General features: G+C 34.8%; 1 protein-coding gene across 1 annotated transcript in view; it reads right to left on the minus strand.

Moving 5' to 3' along the window:
• Positions 1 to 24,342, minus strand: part of TMEM132C (transmembrane protein 132C) — a 264,466-nt gene that overhangs the window by 43,893 nt on the left and 196,231 nt on the right. The window contains exon 4 of the mRNA XM_072415757.1: positions 15,636 to 15,819. Coding sequence (XP_072271858.1) covers positions 15,636 to 15,819 — 184 coding nt within the window. The remainder of the gene's footprint in view (positions 1 to 15,635; positions 15,820 to 24,342) is intronic.

A 24,342-nucleotide genomic window follows, 5' to 3' on the forward strand; every position in this document is an offset into this window, starting at 1 on the left:
TTAAACTACTGTACTAGGAGGACCCCATGCTATTTTTCTACTCCTTATTTTAGGAGACAGGCACCTTCCTCTCATCCAATCCCCCAAATTATGTGAAAGATTGTTAGGATACTTATCATGGAATCTAGGAATTGCTCCTTTAAAAAATAAGTGGTAGGGGATAACGTTGCTATGTAAATGGCTTAAATTTCTTTAGTAAATCAACTGCAATGAATGAACTCCAATAATGTTAACTTGTCACATTGCTGCCACTAAATGACAGATTCCCTTTGCCGTGTTAAGAACGTTGGGAATCCCATGTGATGTTATTAAAGTCATCTAGGACACCTCATGTTATTACTGCATTAGTGGCAATTGTTACCAGCTGACCATAGTTTAAAGGCCATGCAGTTCAATATGGGATGCAAAAGTTTATCAAAGTCAAATCCACCAACATTCACATTAAATCAAACCCTATCCCTACATCACCAAACATCAATTCTAATCCATGGGGGCGCTGGTTTACCATTACCAGAATGCTGTAAGACTATACTGTATGTAAATATCCTATAAGACAGGAGTAGGGAGATCTATTTTACCTAATGTAGTGCTGCCTAAATGGGTCCACTGCATGCTCTGTACAGCATATTTCTATCTACTAATCTGCCAAATGTTAGCTGGACAGGTATTTTGCTAAAGAGCTCCGGGAGTGGCAAACATTTATTTCTATCTAGTCTCCATTCTGTTTATATCGGAGTCAGTTTTAAGCAAGCGTCTAGCATAAATAGGTAAATTTCCTTAACAATAGTATGCAGATAAAAGACTACAATACGCAATAAATCATTTATTTTTAATTACTGATATGCATGGTTTATACACAAATACATAGAATATTCTTGCCCTTTTTTTGTTTTTAAGGATTTTTTGTCTTTCTTTGTCTTCTCTTTGGGTGGAATAGACATTACCTGAATTTGGCAAGTGTTTCAGGAACAATCATATTTCCCCTTTAGAATTAGTTTAGAGCCAAGTAAGAACAGAGGGCTCATTTTCAGTTTCCCTTCCTGCTATTCACTTGCCTGTGTAGCATTAAACACTATCCTGAAGCATTTCTGGGGAATATGTAGTGCAGACAAACCGAAATGATTTCATAATTCATATTTACTCCCAGCTAACTACCGTAGCACAGCCTGAATTAATTATCTGCATTTGAAAGTGCAAACAAGCTAAATACGATGACAAGGAAGGAAAAGCTGTATAATCTTTGAAGGATTGCGGCATAAATAAAAATTAGCCTCAAGACAATGTTAATTACACTTCTTCCATTGCAAGTAAGGTAATTGAAGTCTTCATTTTACAGCAAATAGCTTGGCTGTTCCAAAAGGAAAATGTTAAGTTTAATGTACTAATTAAAGGTATGGGGTGATAATAATGTGTGTGACGGATACAAAATAAATGATGCAATGAATGTATTTGTTTAGGTAATAGATAAGAAAGCATGTGGAAAAATCAGACACAGCTACACTCTATATAATCAAGGTGATATGTTTAGGGAAGCCGGGAGATTTAATGATGGCCAAGCCAATGTGCCAGGTGATTTCGCTAATGTTCATTCATTAGATGCTGGTGAGATGTTAATACCAATATGAGCACAGGGTCAAATGGTTTGCAAAGCTGGGCCACTTTCCAGAAGATTAAATTGTCCTTGAAATTTCAAAAATAGCTATTATCAACACTTTTATTCTAGCATCTCCACAACCTGTACTGATATGAGCACAACTGTGATGGGACAAAAATGTGTTTTTTAAACAAGCTCCAGCAAAACACACATAATTAACTAGTAAACTGAAAAGTCCAGTTAGGTAACAGCATCATGGATAAATATTCTAAAATATCTTTAGACAGTAATATGGAATTGGGTACAGACTTTGCTAATCTATTGCTGTATACCATTTTTTGCATATGTATATCTTTTTCTTCTGTTTTTGTCACATCCCTAGGAGAAATGGCCTCCCAAATACAATCTCTCACCAAATGTTTAGCCACAATTAAATATTGTTTCTTGAAATGCCAGGTTGATTTATCTTTGTTTATTGAAGAGACCAGATCTAGACATTTTGATTAGCCTTCTACCCATGAATTTCAAGGGTTTTGAGCATTTATTTTTAATATATATGTAAAGTGAGTCAGCTTGATGTAAATAACGTTATCAATATTTGTTAATGTTTAAAAAGAAGGCTCTGCATCCTACTTTAGAGTGAAACACAATGGTTCTCCTTTACTGTTTTTTCTCACACTGCAGAGTTTTTAAACAAGAAGAAAAATTGAGGCTTCATCAAAGACAAAGCTCCAGCATGTCATTAGTCTACTAATGTCTATACCTAATAAAATAACAAAAAATATGAAAAAACAAAGAGTTAAATAAAACAATTCAATTCATTTTATATACGGTATATTGTTCTAGAAATTAGGCTTACTCTCCCTATAAAAAGGTCAGAGTTTAGGAAAACACCATCAGCACATTTTTCCAATAGCAGTATGAAAAAAGTGAAAGTATGGTATACATGTCATCAGAAAATTAGGCAATAGTGTGATGGTTTATGTTCAAGTAATCAAAACCACTGAACATCAATGAAGTTAGTGTAATAGTACTGCTATTGACCAGCAACAAAGGGAGTTCTACCACTGACTACCAATACAGGGAGCAATAATAGTACTGACACAGACTACCAATGATGGGAGAGGTAATAGTAATGCCACTGGCCACCAATAAACACAGAATTTTTAGTACATCAATTTACCATAAACGGAGGAAAAGTTATTAGTACTTCCACTGACCACCATTGCAAGAAGGGATAATAGTTTTACTACTGACCAGCAATGCAGGATGAGTTTATAAAGCTATGTATAAAGAAAAAAGAGCCACATGCCATGAATGGGCACATACAATACTGGCTATGCCCATTTTTCCTGCATTCCTGCACCCATGGCCCTTGACTGGCATAGTATTTTTCATTTCCTTTAAGGTGCCCCCCTAATTATTTTCAAATGTTGTCAACTATGTAGCTCCCATAAAGTAATTATTTGAACAAACCTTCCCATTCCGGCAAAAGCAACATTTGCTTTAATCCCCCTTACCCTTGTAATTAATGGCAATCGTTAATTTCCACTTCACCTAAGGATGCACTTTAGCAATATCTTCATATCTTGTCCTGCCAAGCTAAAACATAAGTTTTATTTCTTATACCTTATAATCCAGAGATCAATGCCTACTTGAATTAGGAATTACTGATAGCTAACGGAGCCTTAACTTGCTCTTCTTTAATAGGGGAGTATTGTCTCCTCTTCTAGTCCAATGAACCTTTATAACCTGTGCTGTATAGGAATAGACAGTCTCCCGTTTACCTTTCCTAAATATTCTAATATGGAAGCTATTCCTGCCTGATAATTCATACCTTCATCGGCCAAGTGCTAAACACAGGCATGGACTCCACAACAATTACCCAGTTATTGCATGCCTTCATCATGTTGTGCGTCATGCAAATCACGTCATGCAAACCCAATGTCTGTGCGCACACCTATTTGTGGATTAGTTTTTAACTATAAGAAATAAAAGCATAAGTAATGAAAGTTTACAAACCTAAATGACAATTGTACAGTGAGAAGTTGTAGTATACCTTTTAAAAAAATAAAATAGGTATTTCTCTTGTCTGTTCTTTTACATTCTTAAGATTTTGTTCTTGGCTTCAGTTTTTCTGACAGGCGTATTCATCTAGTTTTTTTTTTTTAAAGCTGCTTAAATACTTAATAATGGGATATATTTTACAGCCTCGTAATTTGTTATTGTGTCAGGATGTAGACATTTTTAAGAATGATTTTAGGTGAAAACTTTATTGAGTGAGATAAAACATTACATTTTATTATATAAAGTTGTGACATTTAATTTATAAAAAAGAATGTCCTGCCTAGAAGTGGCATACCTGACCAGTAATTGATTTTAATGAGTCTCCTTTCACAGTCGCATTTCCATATCTCCTTTATTACTGGCAGCATTAAAAGTCAGGACAATCTGATACATCCTGTTGTATTATTTTCAAAGGTTAAAGATATCAAAAGAAGTGTAGAAAAATTACCACATCCAGGGAAACATTCATATTATTCATATTATTAAAGCCCTATTTTGCCGTTCTTTACACTACCCAAATACTTCCATTAATACTGTACTGTAAGAAGCAGAATCTGCTGGTTTATTACCCTGGCTCAGTACGCTCAATTCCGTACCATTCAGTACAATGCTGCTACTTAGTGGCCAATAGAAATATAGCACAGGAATTTTAGATTGCGTACACCTGCATGGTACTGGCTTTGTGTCTCTGCAATCAATACTTTGCGTACAATACAATACTTTGCTTGCCACTGACAGTATCAGATACTTTGATATCTACTATAGAATCTACAATAGAATTGTTGGCTTTGTCTTCAAAATTTCAGAGCACTGGAATATGTTTTAGCGACTACATGTCCTTGGTCATTATCATTGATCATTTTTCTTATTATTTTCTGCATTAAATTTTTAGTATTTGCAGTATTAAAAAAAATGCCTTTATTCACTTTCTAAATGGAACACGTAATTAATTAAACAACACACCCTATGCTCCACGATTTTTCTCAGTTGCATTTTGTCCTGGCCTGAAGCGCAAAATAAAGTTTCCACATGACAGTCTAAACCAGTGGTCCGCCGGAAAATTTGGGACATTTGCAATTTTTTTATTTTATTATAAATAAAACAAAAATATTATTCTCATAAATTCTCATATTCTGAATGACAATTTTCACCTTTTTTATTGCACTAAATTCACAAACTGTACTAGAGACGGAAAAACAAGGGAGGCGCAGCGCGACGTCAGTGTAGTCATAAGTTGTATGAGGCAACCGCTGCCGAGCCGTACGCTTCAGTATTGTTTTCACCATTATAACAGTCACCCCGCTCCGCAAATACTGATTCCCATCAGATTGTTTTCATTTATTTGTTTATTTCCCAGATACTCCTTTAGGTACGTATGACGTTAACTGTGTATTTTCTATACCCCTTAGATTTAATAGCATCAAATATTTTGACTTTGATAACTATCATTTCTTGTTTGGTCTTAGATTTGAATGAAATAAACCCATAATAAATGAGAAAAAGCAAACAAATATTTTGCATTTCTTTAGTAATACCAAAAATAATACAACTAATGATAATAGTAACAGTAGTAATACTTAACTTACCCGTGAGCTGATCAATGAATCAGAGCCTCCACAGTCCTTGTCAGACACCATTAGGAAGATCATTATTTTACAAATGTATTTATCTTTTTTTTTTAAAAAGTCATATTAATGGTCCGCAAGATTTAAAATGATGAGGTCCGAAAGGTTGGCGACCGCTGGTCTAAACAATTCCAAATCTCCACTAAATGAACCAAACTGTTATTCATTTGTGTCACCCTCTCTCTCTCCCTCCCTCAGTGGTTGGGTTTCAGCAAGAGGTAGTGTGGTCAATTAAGAAAGATGTGGCCAAGAGTTGCTTGACAAGCAAAAGCTTGTGAATCGGTCACCATGTTTACAGCCATGTCCCAGCAACACTGTTTCACATCCTACTGTAGTGAAAGCAGGAAAAGAGTGACAACTCCGCTCTAAATTCGGGATCAGTGCAGCAACGTTGTCACACTATAAAAGGTATCTGCATTAGGTGTGCTTCACTGTCAAGACCAACAGGTATTTGTGGAAATTTGCAGGGGACTAAGAGAAAACTGTAAGTACTGATGCATTTTTTTTATATAAGTTACATGCCTAGCAATGCCAGATTTGTGCAAAAATAAAGACTTTTATATCTAACAAGTTCTATTTTCTTACTTATGGATGCCATTTTTACCAAGTGTATTACAAGCTAGAGCTGTCAAAAATATTTTCGTTTTGCAGCCAGTTTTTCAACTGTGTTGTTGCTTGTTAAAATAGACCTCTACTATTAGTTTTGGATAGAGTGGAGACCAGGGAGATTTAACTCACTTTCTGTTCCAGGTGGCATCAGTAACTAGGACAAGAAGAAAAGGAAAATCACCTATGGGTTACAGACAAAAAACTGACACAGGTTCAAATCCTTTTCCATTCTTCTAAAAAAAAGATTTTTTTTTTATTTATTGTTATTTAATTTCCCCTTACCTATTGTTTGAAATACACCAAAACACGAGGTAAAATAAAATAAATATAGTGTGAATAAATTCTAGACATACCTAATGATAAAAAGTAATAATGATAAAAAAATCAATCACTAAAAATGATAAAAGATTACCTCCCTGTGTCAGTACTTTGTGGAACCACATGCTTTAATCACAGCCTGCTGGGGTACTTTTTTACCAGCTTTGCACATCGAGACTATACAATATTTGACTACTCTTCTTTACAAAACTGGTCAACTTCAGTCAAACTTCAAAATGACTATGCTCTTAGCCATTTGTTTTGGGTAACCCACGTCTTCTCATTGACAACTTTTTGGCAGTTTTAGGTTTTCCTCACAAACTCAATGGTATTTTGCCCCATCCATTTTTCCATCTATCCTGACAAATGTCTCCATACCCTGCTAAACATCCCCAACAGAATGCTACCACCACCATGCTATGGTGTTCTTTTAATGGTGAGCTGTATTGGCTTTCTGCTGTACTCTTTGGAATTGATACCAAAAAGTTTGGTTTTAGTCTCACACGACCCTAACTCCCTTTTACATTTGGCCTTAGAATTTTTAAGATGCATTTTGTCAAATGCAAATCAAGACCTATGTGGCCTTTTTTGAGGAGTGTCTATTTTTCTTGCAACTCTTATATACAAGCTGCATTTGTGGAGCACACTGTGATATTATTGTCACATACACACAATTACCTCTGCTTGCCATTGATTGTCTTCAAAACTGCTATATGCCTTTTGGTAACCTCACTAGTTTCCCACTCACTTATCCATCCAGCCTGATCTGGGACGGGTCCTATTGGTACCACAACACTTTCCACTTTTTATTTTTAGACTATATTTTGCTCCAGGGATTATTACAACCATTGAAATGTTTTGGTATTCATCTCCTGACTTGTGTCTGTCCACAACTGTATTCCTGAGTTCCTTTGGCTGTTGCTACCAGTATTTTAGTTTTCACTTGAATGTTGTACGTTACATTTTGGAAATGAAACTGGGAAATATGCTTTTTGGTGTGCCTATATTGCAGGCTGAAAAGCAATAGAATATTAATAAATTTAAAAGGGGTGATTCTTTTCTGGGGGTGAAGGGTTTGATTCACTGTAATTTCAAAAATAAAATGCTGAACGTTTGCACTTTTTATAGTTGGATGAACAGTGCATCCCAAAATGTGGATCTAGTGGTATTCAGCATCACTGTAGTTGAGACCCTGCAAAGGTAAAAGATGTCTATGTAAAAAAAATGTCTTTACTCGGGGACATGCTGTCAGTGACCAGTATAACTTTGATTCTTTAAGGGATTAATGGTGGTACCCAACTGAGCAAATTTCAACACTATTTTACAGTAAGGCAACAATAACTATAAACATTGATATACATTTTATTGTGTGTGTGTGTTTAGACTATTTGTGTGAGTGATTAAAGAGAAATTTCGCTTTTGTCTTTCCAAAAGTGGAGGTGTTCTAATAATTAAGAAGTTATCATACACCCTGAAAGCTTTTGGACTAAAATGACACATTTCAGTTTTAGTGCAAAAATGATTCTCATTTAGCTTTTATCGTCTATCGCTGCTATTAGCCAGAGTGCCACATTATCTTGTCAGATCCTGTTATTGCAGTCAACTATCTTGCACACTGTTACTCTCTCAGCACTCAGTTTATTTTGCTATGCAGCATATGCAGAAGCTTCTGCAATATACTTTTTACACTAGCCTTACTTAAGTCCATTTGATTATTATTTTGATGGTTAATGCATACCTGCCAAGGTCTCTAAAGACAGCCTGTCGGATAAGATGTTTTTCCTATTTATTCTAAAACAAGCAATGACAGTGATAGTTATGCCATATGCGGCGTAATTTAATTCAGCACCTACAGCATAATAACTTTATATGATGTATACAATATTGTTTACCTGTAGATTATATCCAAAACTTTGGATTCTAACAGAATTTGTGTTTAAGTAAAATATTAACAAGTTGACTATTACTATGTCTCTGTTTTTTTCATATAAAAAAACATTATGCTACTGATCTTATGCAAGGGAATACTTTTGCATATTTCAGGTATTATCAGACACTTAGTGAGATAATATGAGTACTGGGGCAATGGGGACCTATGGGGAACTAATCGGGCTCTGCTAGATGTACATTTGCTGCTTCGCTTTTCAATCATAGTCCCCAGCAGCAAGAAGAATGACTTATTTGTATTAAAATTGTCAGATCACTCCAAACCCAGCTATGCTTTAAGTTCAAGTAGTGACCAGTCATTCTTTTAAAGGCTTGTTCCAACAGGCTTGTATCAATAAGTAAATGTAGCTTAGATTTTACATAAGTTTAGGAATCTTCTAAAACCACTCAGTAACAGGTGTATTTGACCAGCATCTGACCTATTTCTGCCTCACTTTGCTTCAAGCTGCTTTTGCATTCCCACTAACTTTTTTGGGTCCTTAAGTTATTACCAATTTTAGGGTTCCAAAGTTTGTAAGTTCTAGTTCATATAAATCCTTGCCACATAAAATATGAAACTGCAAAAAAGGTCTTCATCAGCTTTATTCCATTTTTAGCTGCATCTATGTTTTTTTTCTGTAGTGCAAACAACTGACAATGGCTACTTCTATTCTCATCATCATGAATATAGGTTTTCCAGCGACACCCTGCAGCTAGATACATCATGCACCAGGGGATCCAGGATGGATAAAGTATTATGTCAGTAATGATCTTGCAACTATAACCTTTATCTGAGCTTAGTAAAGCCACCATGCCACAAGTCATGTGTTCCTAAACCCCTGAGAACTTCTTACTGTTGCTGTTGATAAAGGGATTAAATAAGTAAATACTTCTATCTACAGGAACCTTCGGGTTTGCTGAGAGTATGCTATAATTTAAAGTTGAGTTAAATAGGATGTTTATTAGAAAAAATAAAATATGAAGTGCTTTTAAAATAGGAAGCAGTCCAGCCTAACAAACACCAATATGAAATATTATTTATGTAAACCAGAAAATATACAGAAGTAATGCAACCTATGAAATATCCTGCAGCGTGAGTTATTTTGTGGACAATCTTGAAGTGAAGGTGACTGTGTCCTCTGAGTCAGCTGTTTAAAGCTAAAGAAAATCACTGGAGTTCAGGACACAGCACATTTATTGAACCTTAAGTTAGCAGACCTGTGACGGAGGTGGGATATCAAACAATTAGCTTATAGCAGCGGCATGCTAAAAATACTGAAGATCTGTCAATGCCACTTAGGATTGTCCTGAATATTGGTGAAGGGGGATTACAGAATGGTGATATAATAACCTGGTCATTGTCCCAAGGGGCTGATTTTCAGGATTAGATAAAATGAACACAAAATAAATTTGCCACCAACAATAACCAATTAGGTTCATTTTTTGGGAAAAAAAAAGAGAATTAAGATTGCTTGCTAGGAGGAGCACTTTTGTGCTCATTCTTCTGGCCCAGGTTTAAGGAGTCTTATTAAAACATGCAAAAACATCTATACTTAGAATTAATATTTGCAAAATAATAAAATTCATCTTTTATTATTTAAATTAGCAGTCAAAGAAAACACAAAAAAATGTTTTCATTGGAAGATTTAGATGTTGTTTCTTAGATATACTTATGGATATTAAAAAATAATATACTTTTACTTCTATAATAATAAATATTATTATTCTTTGACTTCTAAAGATAATTCAGCAGACTTGTAACATGTATATGACTCTAACAGTACATTTCTCATATTTACCCCCTTTGGTATGTTGAATGGTCAATGAAAGTGTTATGTTATAGTCATTAAGTGTAAGAAACCACCCTCTGATCCTGCAAAAAAAAAGGCGGTGCGGTCCTGTCCTTTCTTCAGCGCTTTATTAAACAATGTCAGTGTTAGGTTTGCAGAACACTACTCCAACGGTTTAAAGAGGAAGTGTTTTGTGGTCCTAAATCATTTCTTGTCATTGGGTAACAATATTTTTCCTTCATAAATACAGTACAGAGGTATAATATTTAGGACAGGAGGTGGAAAATCAATAAAGATAGGGCCTAAATGTATTGTATTTTATAATGGTGAGAAAAAAGTATTTTCCTGTATGTTCCTTTAGTCTCAGTTACTGACTCAGTTAGTCTCAGTCAGAGTAGAGGCTTGTCATGTCCACCATAGTGTGACTGTATTTAAATACTGTTTTTTCATTTTCTGGTGTCAGAACAAAAGTTACTTTCTGGTTCAGATCCCATAAATAATTGCTAAAAAAGCGGCAGCAAAAATATCCAGCTTTGAAATCTTCAAACAAAAAATGTAAACAAGTAGCATTTCATTTTTCTTAATAATTTGAATAATACATGATTAATCTATCTATCTATCTATCTATCTATCTATCTATCTATCTATCTATCTATCTATCAATCTTCAATATAAAAATAAACTTCAACTTTCCTCTTAAGGGGAAGAATTTCACCCTTACAGACATCCAAAAAGATTATTGGTGTCACTTAAGTTGACCCAGAGGCACAATTTGCTCATTCATCAAGGAACTCTTAGCAACCTCTGGAAGAACCCTGGTTGAGAAACTCTGGTATATGCTATGTTGTTGTTACACAGCTGTGTCCTATAAAATTGTGTCATTCTATTGTTTGTGAGAGAGTATGTAAGATTACCTTTTACAGCTCCTTTAGGCCCCTGATAAAGCTGAATACTATTTCCATTGAAAAACTTAAAGCGGAACTTAATGAAAGATAATAAAATATTGCAAGGCCTGTCCCTTTTTCCATAAATAACCTGCCTATTGGTAATTTTGAAATGCATAACTAAAGTTCTGATTTCACTTACACGTGATTGTTTAGCACTTGAAGTAGTAGTAAAATTGTGTAGTAAAATCTATGATAGCTCTGTATTTAAGGACATCTGATCCAGCTCCGTGTTTGAGAAACACAACAATGCAATGCTTCCTATAACTTATTTATTGATGGAAAGGCATGTGAGCAATAGTGTTGTCATGGATGATGATCATAGGATGTGTCTAAACATGTAGTCCAGGTTAAAAACAGCTAAATGTTTTTATGCTATTTGCAGAAAAAAACTCAAATCGGGAAAAATACCACTCACATATACCAGGCAAACAAACACGTGTGCCTATAGCAAACAGGATTGGAGTGTGCAGCCCCCCTTACAAATAGATTTCAACCTGTATGAAAAAAAAGGTGCTGCTATGCCTAAAACATTGAAGAATACACCCCTCCCCAAGTCATTGTGCTTTGCTACAAAAGAATAAAAGTAAAAATACACAACACCATTTAACAAAATACATTGCATAGCTAATAAAAAGAAAGTTCTCAAGTCTGTGGGGGAAGTATTATGATCCGGGGTTACATCAGTTGGTCAGGTTCAGCAACATTATGTGCCCAAAAAAACAGGTCAGCTGACTAAGAAATACTGAATGACGTGACAATGGAATCCCTAATGGCATTGGCACAATCCAATATGACAACACCAGGATTCATTGGGCTCAAATTGTGAAAGAGTAGTATAGGGGCATGGGGATTCATTTCACACATGGAGTGGCCACCACAGAATTTAGATCTTAACCCTTTTGTGAATTTTTGAGATGTGTTGGAGAAGACTTTGTGCAAAGAACCAACTCTCAGATCATCAATCAAGATCTTGGTAAAAATGTATTTACCTCTGAATGGAAATAAATGTTGTGCATTGTAACCAAATCTAAAGGTGGTCCCACAAATTATTATAGTGTGTGCCTTTTTTGGCCAGGAAGTGTTCTAAATATTAAATGCTCACCACCAATAGAATTATGAATCCCCTAGAAATGTATTTTATTAATAAAATTTCTTGTGAGAGAAGGGCAAGCTATAGTTTTGAAGATCTGGTTATTTGTTGTATTCAGTTATAGTTAACAAGGTCTTGGATAAAGGGTGACATATACTTTGATTTTTAAGCTGGAGTTTATCCAGCTACCTTCTTTAAAGTATAAGCAAAATAAATAAATCAAGATGTTGCCATAATCCCCAGATAAGACCAGTAGGTCACCTTACTTAAAAATGGAGAAGGTATGAAAATACAAGAAAGAGGTTGTCAGCATATGTTGTATTCAGAGTGAACACTCTTTTAAGTAGAGTAATTATTTGCTGAACGTTTGTGTGCACCATGACAATATGCTATGCTGTGTAACAGAACCTGCACTCTACCACAGAGCATCCATATGGTAGGAGTAAACATGCTCCTAATGAAGCCACTGCAGATTTAAAAATGAATCCATCTTAACAAGAGTGTGATAAAAAAGGGAGATATGCATTGGGGATCACAGACTGCAATGATGTGCGGTAAGCAGAAAGCACGAGGGAGAAAACAAAACTACGAAAGTCAACCTAGAAAAGGTCATGCAATGAATCTCCCATTAAAAGAGATACTTTGTATGGCCAATTACTCTGAATAGCAAACACCACATGGGCATCTTACTAAATGATCTACAAAGATAATTATCATTGTGTTGATTAAAAGTATTATAAAAAATTTGCAAAGCCAAATAATTATACTCTATACTTTGCTATAATACTATATAATAGTTATGTGTATGTAGTAGACGGGAAGCATATAATGCATAAAACTATCAGTACCTGAATGGACTTTTTTAATGTGTTTTTAAAGACTTAATTTGTTTATATGTGTACATAAAGCAAACCAGAATAACTGACATGGTACTATTACAGACTAGAACTGGAATGCTGGGCAACATGTAACCTATTTTACCTACATATGCTTATTATGAGTACCCTGCTTGTCCCAAACACGGGCTTGCATTAGGAAGAAGCCACACTCTTTGGTTTTTGAAACCTAAGCTAGGAAAAAATGAGATTTTGCCCTAAACACAGATAAAGACTACCCTATTGATTGTATGGCCTATGACTGTGGTGCTTAATTTAGAAGATAGAACGCCCTAAAAGCACAGAGAGACTGCAATATTTTTTTGTATAGTTTATCCCCCAGAAGGCTGTAGAAAACTGCAGACATACTATAAGAGATAGTCATGTTTATGGGTATGCTACACAGTTCCACCACAGTTCAAATCTTTTATTTTAACTAAGGAATATGTGGCAAGTAAGAAAATTCCATATTTTACCCTTGGGTCATAGACTGGGCACCAGGGGTCTTTGGAGTAATATGGGTTTTGCCCAAATCCATAAAAAAATTTCAGGTTGTCCGGTCACACTCCTAATGGCTTAATTGATCGGCTCTGAGTTGTAATTTGTACTATGCAATTACCTTAGGCATGCAGTAGATTATGTGTTCTGTAAAATGTTCTTTAAATGCATTTTATATAAGTAAGAATAAACTTTAATTGCTGTTTTGGCAATTAAAACAATGAATAACATATGCAGAAGATGCATACTAAAAACAGATACCGCTAAGGCAATGAACATATTTTATAAGTTCTGTTGTAAAATGAATCCCATCTCTTCAATGGCATAAAGCTCTGAAGTGTCCCCTCTTCTTTCTACCCGAAGACTCAAAGCTGAAGCAGAATGTTGTCAAGCAAAATGGTTTTGTGTCTCATAAAATAAGAATGGAACATGTGGGATTAATGAAAGGACCTTAATACGATTTTATCCTGTTAGATTACTTTCAAAGACTCTAAATACCATAAACCATATAACTCCCCAAATCATCCTTTAAAGATGAATCTGCAACCAACTGTAATGTACTAGCAAATAATTGATTCCCTTGTATTTGGTTATGTGCAGCAAAGAATAGCTTGAGGGATGTCATAGCACAACTAATGGATACAAATGGACTGAATTTAGCAGGAGTGGAAGGTACTAGATACATGAAAGCAATGTCAAATACAGCAGGACATCAGCCTGGGTCTTATAAGGGTCTCTGAATCCTAATTCACTGAAAGAAGGGTTGAAAATGAGGTTTTGAGGAACTTCTCATTGGAAAATGTATCAAATTACTTCGAGGAAATGCTGACTATTTGAGGTTTATGAACAAATAAGTATACAATTCATTCCTGCCTGTACCGAACTAATCTAAAACTTTGCTTCACATACACCTTACCCATGGGGGAGAAGCACATATGGAACATGTATATCATACATATCTTACATATATCATACATAAGGACAAATGAAACATGCTGACATTACACACTACAAATAAAAATTATGGAAAGATATGTGAGTATGTAGTAATAACATTATTCTGGCAACTGCATGTTAATTAGCAATTCAAAAATAGATATGATTACAAAAAAAGATGAACATATTCAATTCTACTTCTGTATTACAGGTAGGTATCCTTGAAATAACAATAACAACAACAATAACAATACGAAATTTGTTTCTATGTGGTAAATAAAACAGCTACAAGTATACCAATCTATCCAACAATCACCATTTTTTCTCGGCTGTCTGCAATGGCCTTGTAGAGGGAAAGAACCATTTAAAACAGACATTTTTCATTGTATCCTTCATATTTTATCCAAACTAGTATATGTAAACTACTAGTAGTTTGATGTACACTTTACTTTATTCATTAGGTTCTATTCACTACCTTGATGCGGAAGGGTATATACACTACAGATGGAGGTTGCAGAGAAAAGCTTTTATCAAAGATGACCGGTGTTGGACAAAAAGTAAAAATCAATGAAATAAATATATATATATATATATATATATATATAAACTTAACTAGAACATACATGTCACATTAGCTTTTTAGCAGGATATTTATTTATTAATTTGAGCAGAAAAGCCACAAATTCTACAAACAGGCGTGACCAATCTGTAAAAAATGTCTACACAATAGTATTCCACAAACTGGGCAAACCCTGATCCTTTGATGCCAGCTCTGGCCCTCCACCTTTACAGATTAGTGGCCAGTGACACCATCACAATAATGGGCCACTAGTGATCAGATGAAGAAAGAAATAAAGCATGAGTGCTTTTATAGATACATTTCCTCAATTTTCTGAGTTTTTATCTGCTCCATAGGATATATGACATAGTATACAATAACTTGAGATCACTGGCTAATATAGGAAACCTGGCAGCACAATAGCATTTGTGTAGTGATATTTGTTGGTAATAGAGAATTGTGGAGTGTAAAAGTGTGCACACTGTCCCAGGAGACAGCAAAAGTAAATGGGGCAGAAGTCCTAACCTTCTAAATTCAGGATGAAAAATCTTGGAAGAACACACACACATATATATGTTTATTTGGAAACTATAGTTCTTTTTTAACATTACATTGAACATTGCATTTGCAATTGAATTCAGTTTTTTGTAAACATAAACCACTCAGGGTCACAGAGAACAACATTTTTTGGTACAGGGTAATCAGTTACTACGTCTGCCTAGGATATATGCTTCTCTATGCAGACTAGCCACAGGCTTATCCACAAGCAGATTCCATTAATAAATTACGACTTTTTCTTACCATAGCTAGAGGAACAATTCCCAGAATATCCTTCTGACTAATGAAGACCTCAGACAGAACAAGATCAGTGGTGGGTTTTCCAGCATATTCCAGCTGCCAGGAGATGGGTTGAGTACCGGATAGACTGCTGAAACTGGTGATCTCAAAGTTCATCTGTACGACTTCCGTAAAAAGACTGTTACTCCTAGAAGAAACAAGAAGGACTTTTTATTTATATTCATGGCTCTAAAAAAGCTTGCACCCCCAGGGTTCTTGTTATGAAATGTAAAAGTCAAAATATTGTCGAATGGTTAAGAATGAACACCTAATATAGCATCAAAAATAACACATGAATTATCATTACTCAAAAACACATGCATCCATCCAAAAAACTTCGACCAATACTTGGATATACAAAAAATACAAATAATAAATAAAAATACAATTTTTGCCTAAAATATTACACTGTTGGTGGTAGTAAATTTTCTTTTTTCAGATTTCTTTTTCTTTTTTTTTTACTTCCAATATTATAAAGCAGGAAATCAAACATTACCTCAAACATTCCCTGGTGGAGAATCTTCTGGGTCCATGTGTTTCAATAGATATAATTTATTCTCTACCAGGGAATGTCAGATTCCCTGCTTTTTAAATTGAGCCAATACTGTATCAAGAAGGCTACATTCATTTTTCCATTCTACTGCATCTATGGGGGGTTGTGAAGGTTGTCACCAGGCTGGACTTCAGACACGTTCTTTTACATTATATTACAGATGGATTACAGCACAAAGATAAGGTTGTTTCTGATTCCTGTTCAGCTAGGGGGAAGTGACAATTACACTGAATTTCTGTGAAGAACAAGTTGTTTTTGTACTTGCTCAAAAATGTTCTGAGCCTGAAATTGAAACTTAATACAATCACCACATCTAAGTAGCAATATATTGAATTTTTGTTCTTGGGTTTAGTTATCCTTTAAGATTCATTTTTTCACTTATCCCAGGGAACATGTGATCATTTTGAAAAATCAATAAAGAACAGAAGAAAATAGAAAGTTTATATGCACAAATTGGTTGCTTAGGAAAAAAACAAGTTTATTTACTAATATAAAATGTACTTCTTTAATAAATCTCTTTAACATAGGGGTTAGCAATGTAACAATTACATTTTAATTTTCACTTCTTTCACTTAATTTTTTGCATGTTTATTAGTCACAGTTGTTTAAGGTTGCCAGTTACCCATTGAAATACTTTTTAAAAATTGATAGTCAACTTTCAACATTACAACATTTACAGGGGTTGGCACTAGGGGCTCTTTTAGAAAATTAATTTTATTTGATCCAAGTATTTAAATTTCAGGGAAGATAATTTTATTCCTGATTTCCTCACACTGACATCAATTCATCTGCCTAGATTGATCCTTGCAATCATTATAGGTGAAAATATGCCTTATGCAGTAACATATCACATACTTTGCCTTTCATCAAAACTGAAACAATTATAATAAATATTTCAAATGGTTTTCAGTTTATAGATTTCATGTTCATGAGTAGATTCAACATATATAAATTCTGGCTGGCCATAAAGTTTATCATTAATAGCTTTGTGGACATTTTTTATTCTATACGCAGCGAACATAAATAGAAATCAATAGAACCCAGCTGTTTAGCTGACTCCACAAAAGCTTAGCACTACGGATTCCACCATCACATCTTTGGAATTGAACAAGACTTGAAAAATATTCATCTTTTAAAATGTTAATCCTTTTCATACTGTATAAATAAAGAAAACAAACAAATGTAAAGCCAACCAACTTATAAAGAAATGAGAGAGAGAAAAAATAATCACTGAAAAGCCACGTGTATCTGTGTTTAGGTGCATACAAAAGAATGTGCTGTTTGTATACTCATGATAAATGATGCTGGAATTTGAGGAAACAAAGTTTTTCTTGCCAAGCACTTGATACAACAACTGTAAGCTCTTTAAACAAATACAGGAGTCAGCTGCTACCCATTGTGTACGTTAACAACAGGCTCACTGACACTTGCATCCAATGTAAATATTAGGCTGTAGACCTATTGTCAAGGTAAATAGCAGTCAGTTTTCTTATTGACAGCTGTTCATAAAGGGTTGCATGACAAAAGCGCAAAAAGAGCTCAAATAACACTGTTCAGTTGTAATAGAACAGAATACTCTTGGCCCATCTGAATAGTTACACCCTTTGTTCCAAGGTCTGCCCCTTGTGTGATGTGATCACTGATAAAAGAAGTGATGCTAAGGCAGCATGGCGACATTATATAAAGATTAACAAAATATCATGATAAAAAAAAAACTGAAAAAAGTGGACAACATTAGAAATGGGACTTTTTAGGCATCAAATTGCTACCATTTTTGGAATTAAAACCAAATATTAAACAAAACACAAATTTAATAAAAATCATTCTATGCAAATATAGAATTGTCTGATCCCTAAAAAGTCTTTTCTAATGTTGTCCACAGTTTTTTTCCTTGATAAGTTCCAGTCCTTTTCTGCTAATGTGACTCAGGTTTTGTAAAAAAAAAAAAGGAAAAAGAGCGGAGCCTGATTGTCATTTTGACAGCTGGGTCATGAGCTGTATTACAAGAGTGCTGCAGCTCCCCTGTAACAATACAATGCCTGCAAGCACTCTACGTTTCATTTCTAAATATAATAAATTGTTTTTTATTCTGCAGAATAAAGGTATTTCCTTTGATTGAAAAAAATATTAGGTAAAGCAACCTAGCAAATGCAAAAACATTTTTTTTCATTTTTTAACAAAGTGCATCCTAAAATTAACCCTTAGTTGACCATAATTACCTTATAAACTCATCCTTCCTCTTTTCCCTAAGATAATATTTTTATGCTGATGTTTAAACCTTATAACATTTTTGTTTGTAACTTTTATCTTTGCTTCAATGCATTAAAAATACTTATAACTAAGAAAAAAATTATTAAATTGTAAATAATTTCAAGCATTGTACCAAGAGTGTACTTTTAGCATTATAAACTGCAAAGATTAAAGAATACAGTTTTTATATAGTATAACCTTGTTGTTTTAAAACAAGCACTGAAAATATTACATAACATTTTTTAATTTGTTTACATTTTGTCTTTTTGAATTTAAATTGCATACAAAATAAAATAAATGCCTTGTTTGTCCAAAAACAATATATAAATTACTTCAATATCATAATTAATACCACTGGTGAATTAATAGAATCTAAAATGCAAATATTGCAAAAGAGTTTACAGGTGAAGGAGCTGAAGTGGCATAAAAATAGGAATTCCCTTGCATATGATGCCTGTTTTTTTCTGACTTTTCCTCCTTTTAAGCAAAATCACTGTAAAAAAATTCCCAAACATTATTTACTTACTTTTAGGAAATTATTAACAGGTACGTTCAAACACATTATAAAAATAAATAGAAAATTCCAACATCACCAGCCTTTTCAATGACTGGACCTGCGACTACATGAATGAGTGAGAGGCCATACCGTGTTTTAGTATATATTTGTACAAATATATATACATATTCCTATAGTAATTTATTATATTGTTCTTGAAAGTAGGATGTTAGCCATGGTGATGAATCTGTGAGTATAGTTTCCAAAGAGGCACAATATTACAAATAACTTTAGATTTTACCTATATAATATATACAGTATAAATGAAATACATGTAAAAAGATTTACAAAACCTCAACAAAAATCAGCAAAACAATGACATAATAACAACTATTCTGATTTCTTCTTACTCTTATGATTAACTTGAAAGATTTTTTCACCCAGCCGCATAAATCTCTTGGTTCCCATTAAAGGAAAACTATGTAAGCCATGCTTTGACAATCATTTCTCTAATTCAAGTGACAGAACAGTTTGCCTGCTTAATGTGCATGTGATTTCTGAGATTTGCCGTAGTAACAGAGGAAAAGACGTTTGTTAGTCCCAGCAGTTTCTAGTAAATCATTTGTAAATATTTTAAAGACAATATTGTTATAAACAAAAAATTTGCACTTGGTGAGATAAGCACTTAAAGGTAGGAAAGCTTTCCACATCATAGGCCATGGCCAAGGGGGACTGGACACATTCTGAACGTTGCTGTCCCTGAACAATGAATTTCTAAACCAGTAAAGTGAATGGGGTGAAGCAAAGATAAAAAAAAAATACTTTACACAATTACTACAAAGAATGCCAAACATGTATAAGGAAATAATTTTTTATTGATACTTGAAGTCAGTACAACCTAATTTTTTTATTTACTGTACAGTGAAAATTTTACTTTTTATTTTGCTTAGTAGGTGAGGGGAAGTTGTGGTGGCTTTAGTCATCCAATCATATGCAAGCAAAAACCTTGCACAGGATTGGCTTTTCTTTGCAAAGGGAATTTGCAATAGGTGAGCATTTACTTTGAACAAAGTTTAACCACCTAGCCGGTATGCCCGTACGAAGGTCGGGCAAAAAAAATGGCTAGGATGGTTAACCCCGTAATTTTGTCACATCCTTACCTCCATGGTCCCGCTGTGCACATCCAGCCGGACCATGGAGGTAAGGATTCCAGCGTCGTTTTCCTATTCCAGCGTCGTCCTCCGTCCATCGTCGTCCGTAGATCTCCCTCTCCAGTGTCGGGTGCCAGCGGGACCGGTAAGATGCCGGCCGGTATCTTGTGTTCCGCTGCCCGGCATCTTGCGTTCCGCCGCCCGGCCGGCTGAACACAAGATCCCGGCCAGCTGAACACAAGATACCGGCCGGCATCTTACCTGGTCCCGCTGATCGTCCACGTCCGTCTTCGTCCAGCGCCGGATGATCTCTGCAGGGAGAAGCCGTCCGGCGGAGAAAAAAAAACGGAAGGCTTCTCCCTGCGTGCGTGATGACGTCGGCGCGTGTGCGGGAAATTCAAATAGAAACTTATTCATTCATTTTGTATTGGATTCAATACAAACTCCTGTATTCAATCCAATACAAAATAATTCAAATAAATACAAAGTTTGTAATTGGTAAATTCAAACTGTCATTTTGTATTGGATTGAATACAAACTCCTGTATCCAATCCAATACAAAAAATAAAAAAAAATAAAATAAAAGTAAATAACTTGGAAATTCAAATTTATATTTTGTATTTGATTGGATACAAACTTGCGTATCCAATCCAATACAAAAAATAAAAAAAAAGTAAATAACTCGGAAATTCAAATTTATATTTTGTATTTGATTGGATACAAACTTGCGTATCCAGTCCAATACAAAATAATATAAAATTAATACAAACGCTCATTTTGTATTGGATTGAATACAAACTCCGGTATCCAATCCAATACAAAAAAATACAAAAAAATAAAAGTAAATACATTTTTTATATTCATATTATCTACTAGAACCCCTGTTCGGACATATTTCTGTAAGTTACAGGTCTACAATTTAAAAAAAAAATTTCATGAAAAACAGTGGATCACTTTTGGTACAGAAATCTAGACCTCAGTGTAACGCTCAGGTGGTTAAATCATTCTCTACTCCTTTAGTAAATAAATCTATTTTTTGTTTTTGGAATATGATATTGCTTACTTCTTTTAGCTCCATACACCTTTATGCTAGTGGGAGAGGGTGACAACCTACCTATTCCTCTAGTCATTGGTGCTAGAAGCAGTGACAGAATTCGCCAACTTTCTAACTCCCTATACCTTGTGTGGTTATAACGTTCCAATTTTACAAGGATACCAAGGCTAGGCAGTTAACTTGGGAAGGAAATCACAAGAAAGCTGCCCTATGGAGCACAAAAAAGCATATTTTAGCTTCATATCAGATTGCTTTGATCTCTAAAGTTATTGGATATGAAGTGTGCCTGAAGGAAGCATGGAAGAAATCGGCTGTAACAAGCCAATTATTTTTAGTTTCAATCAGTTGTGGAATGTTGGTAAAATACTGATTGAGAGAAGTTGTATTGTGTGTGTAAATGATTGATCAGATAAAGATTTATTATTCTGTTTCTGATCACTTTCTATCCCAGAAATACAACAACAAGAGCATTATCAATCGTGTTTTGAGACTACTAACCAATTAATTACAGATCAGAATAATGATCAGATCATTCAGTCAAGCATGAAATTGTGAGGGAATCCACTAGGTCTTAATCTCACCTAGATCAAACTGAAATTGGACGAGCAAGAATATTTTACCCATTATGTTCATTCATATTTTCATGAATTTTTATCTTACTAAAGATAAACACACACACAACCAGATGCACCATTATACACAGACATAAGGGAACTAAAATGGCAACTTTACCAGAAATAAATTAAAATATGTTTGGCTCATCTAGTAATATTCAGACTTATCCACCAGCCTCTGTGTACACATTTTGCTTCAGTCTATTAATTAAAGCATAAAATAGCTTATTACAGCCTGCAGACAAGGCTTACAAAACAGAAAGTCACTTCAGACTTGTAATCATGTGTAGTCATCGTAAAATGACAAAAACACTTAAATAATCTAAAATGCTTTTCACTGAGTTCAAGAAAAAAATGAAATATTACACTTTTCTTAAATGTTTACTAATTAACCAATTCTGATTTGCAACAATCTGAATACCATCGTTTTGCATTTTTAAAAAGAAGAAACAAATATAAATTTGATAGCATTATTAAAATTTAAACAATAATAAACTGCTTGTTGGGGGTTATTCCTGCTTTGCATATTTGGTCCAGATCTTTAATTGTCTTCCGATCCACAAGGACAGAAAAGTCAGTCAAACATTTCCCCTGATGCGTTGCAATACAGAACATTTTCTAAACGCACTGCTGCACACATTTTGCTGTGCACTGCCATTGAACCCTATGAGGAAGTAAAAAGATATGCATTGGTAAATATAAAAGCAATGGTATGCTCTTTTTTTAGGTCTGTCTTATTCACTTAAGATTTTCTGTGTTGTAATTTCCAAATACAAACCAGAGCACATTATATCTATTAGTTTCAAACACCCTGAACAGACACTTTTGTCATGATGGATTCTTTTTAAAAGGGTAAACACAGGCACTATGAATAAATGGGCAGTGTATGTCCCAAGAATATGGTGATCAGTTACTCCATTTACTCTAGTCCAATTATAGCGCAAATGTCCTACATGAGCGATCTCAGACCCATGGTAAGCAACTGTGTTCTTGGGAGGGCTCAACCGAGATCCCAATCTCTCCTTTTCAAATGATTGGGGAAGGTCAGGAACCATTTTTTGTATGTATCGGCACGCGGCTGCGGTAGAGCATGGCTCAGTTTTCAAAATCAACAAGCCACTTTTGGCTGTACAGTTGTCACTTGAACATTTTTACAGCCTCTGCCCACATGCAAATCAGGTTACCTGTGGTACAGTTTGCTGCTCCCAGTGCAGAGAACACTGCTGCTGTATGCCTGGGACTGGCAGATAACTCCATGGATAACCAGATTTGCACACAGATTTGGCTACAGTGCAAATATTCAAACAACAACCACACAGCCAAAAGCAACTTGTTGATTTTGAGAACTTTGCCATGATCTATGGCAGCCATGTGTAAGGCTACGTACACACATCGGATTTGTTGCTGGAAAGGATCTTTCACAATCTTGTCAAAGGGCAAAAGACGCACACACAGCGTGGTCTATGGAGGGAGGGGAGAAGAGTGAGTGGCACCCTGCTGTGCGCTCTACCCTTTACTTGCATTACGGTCTGTTCATGGATCTGCCAGGATGGATTCATGAACAATGTCGGATGAGCACTGTGCACAGTCAGATTCTCATCAGAATATCGTTTCAGCACTAGTATCAGATTAGAATGTGACATGTGTACAGCACTCGTACGACGTCATTTATAAATCCATCTTGGCATCTGACGCGTGTACGTAGCCTTACTGCAAAAAACGGTTCCGAAACTCTCCTATTTACCTAAATGGGGGAAGTTGGGATTGTGGTTGGGCAGAAATCTGCAGCTCACCATGGGTCAGAAATAGTCCTAAAGTCTATGGCTACTGATTGACACTTTTAAAAGTGACAATCAAGGCTAAAACAAGCAGTTACTGCATTTAAGTGAATTTAGATTATTCATGGTACAGCAATCAATCACTGAATGAGTGTCACTGTAAAATAATTATCACCATTTAATAAATATGGTGTTAAAAGCATAGCAATAAGAAAAAAAAAGGTGGAGAAAGAAGTGTTATCCGATTGACACTTCTCTATAAGTAAACCCCTTGGTCATTGTGTTGCCATCAAAATGACAAAAAAGTTTATTATTTATCCATCTCAATGATCATCAATAAGATGTACATAAAAGAGAGGGATATACTATAAAAATTAAATATACAGACAACCTCATGACATCGTCGGAAATGTTGCAACTTTTAAGGTGCTGAGTTTTTCCCGTAAAATATTAATTCATGCCACGCTACTACTGGTTTTATAGAACCAAAAAAAAATTAATAAATTGAAATGCGGGAAAAGGTAATGACATGTATTACTAATCCCTGAAATAAAACAATGACTTATATACTAGTCCTTTCATGTCTTAATGATGAAATAGCATCACCTGACTTTCAACCCTCTGCAAAAGCCTCTCCTGTGCTTGCTGGACAAAAATGATTCCCGAAAACCTCTCTACAACCAATTGGTAATGACTACATCAATCAGGAATCAATGAAGTTATATGGAGCTTTTTACTAGAGCACAGCGATTCTGGCATAGTATATATTCTTCCT

The sequence above is a fragment of the Pyxicephalus adspersus genome, chromosome 6 (genome assembly GCF_032062135.1).
Source record: "Pyxicephalus adspersus chromosome 6, UCB_Pads_2.0, whole genome shotgun sequence".
Lineage (NCBI taxonomy): Eukaryota > Metazoa > Chordata > Amphibia > Anura > Pyxicephalidae > Pyxicephalus > Pyxicephalus adspersus.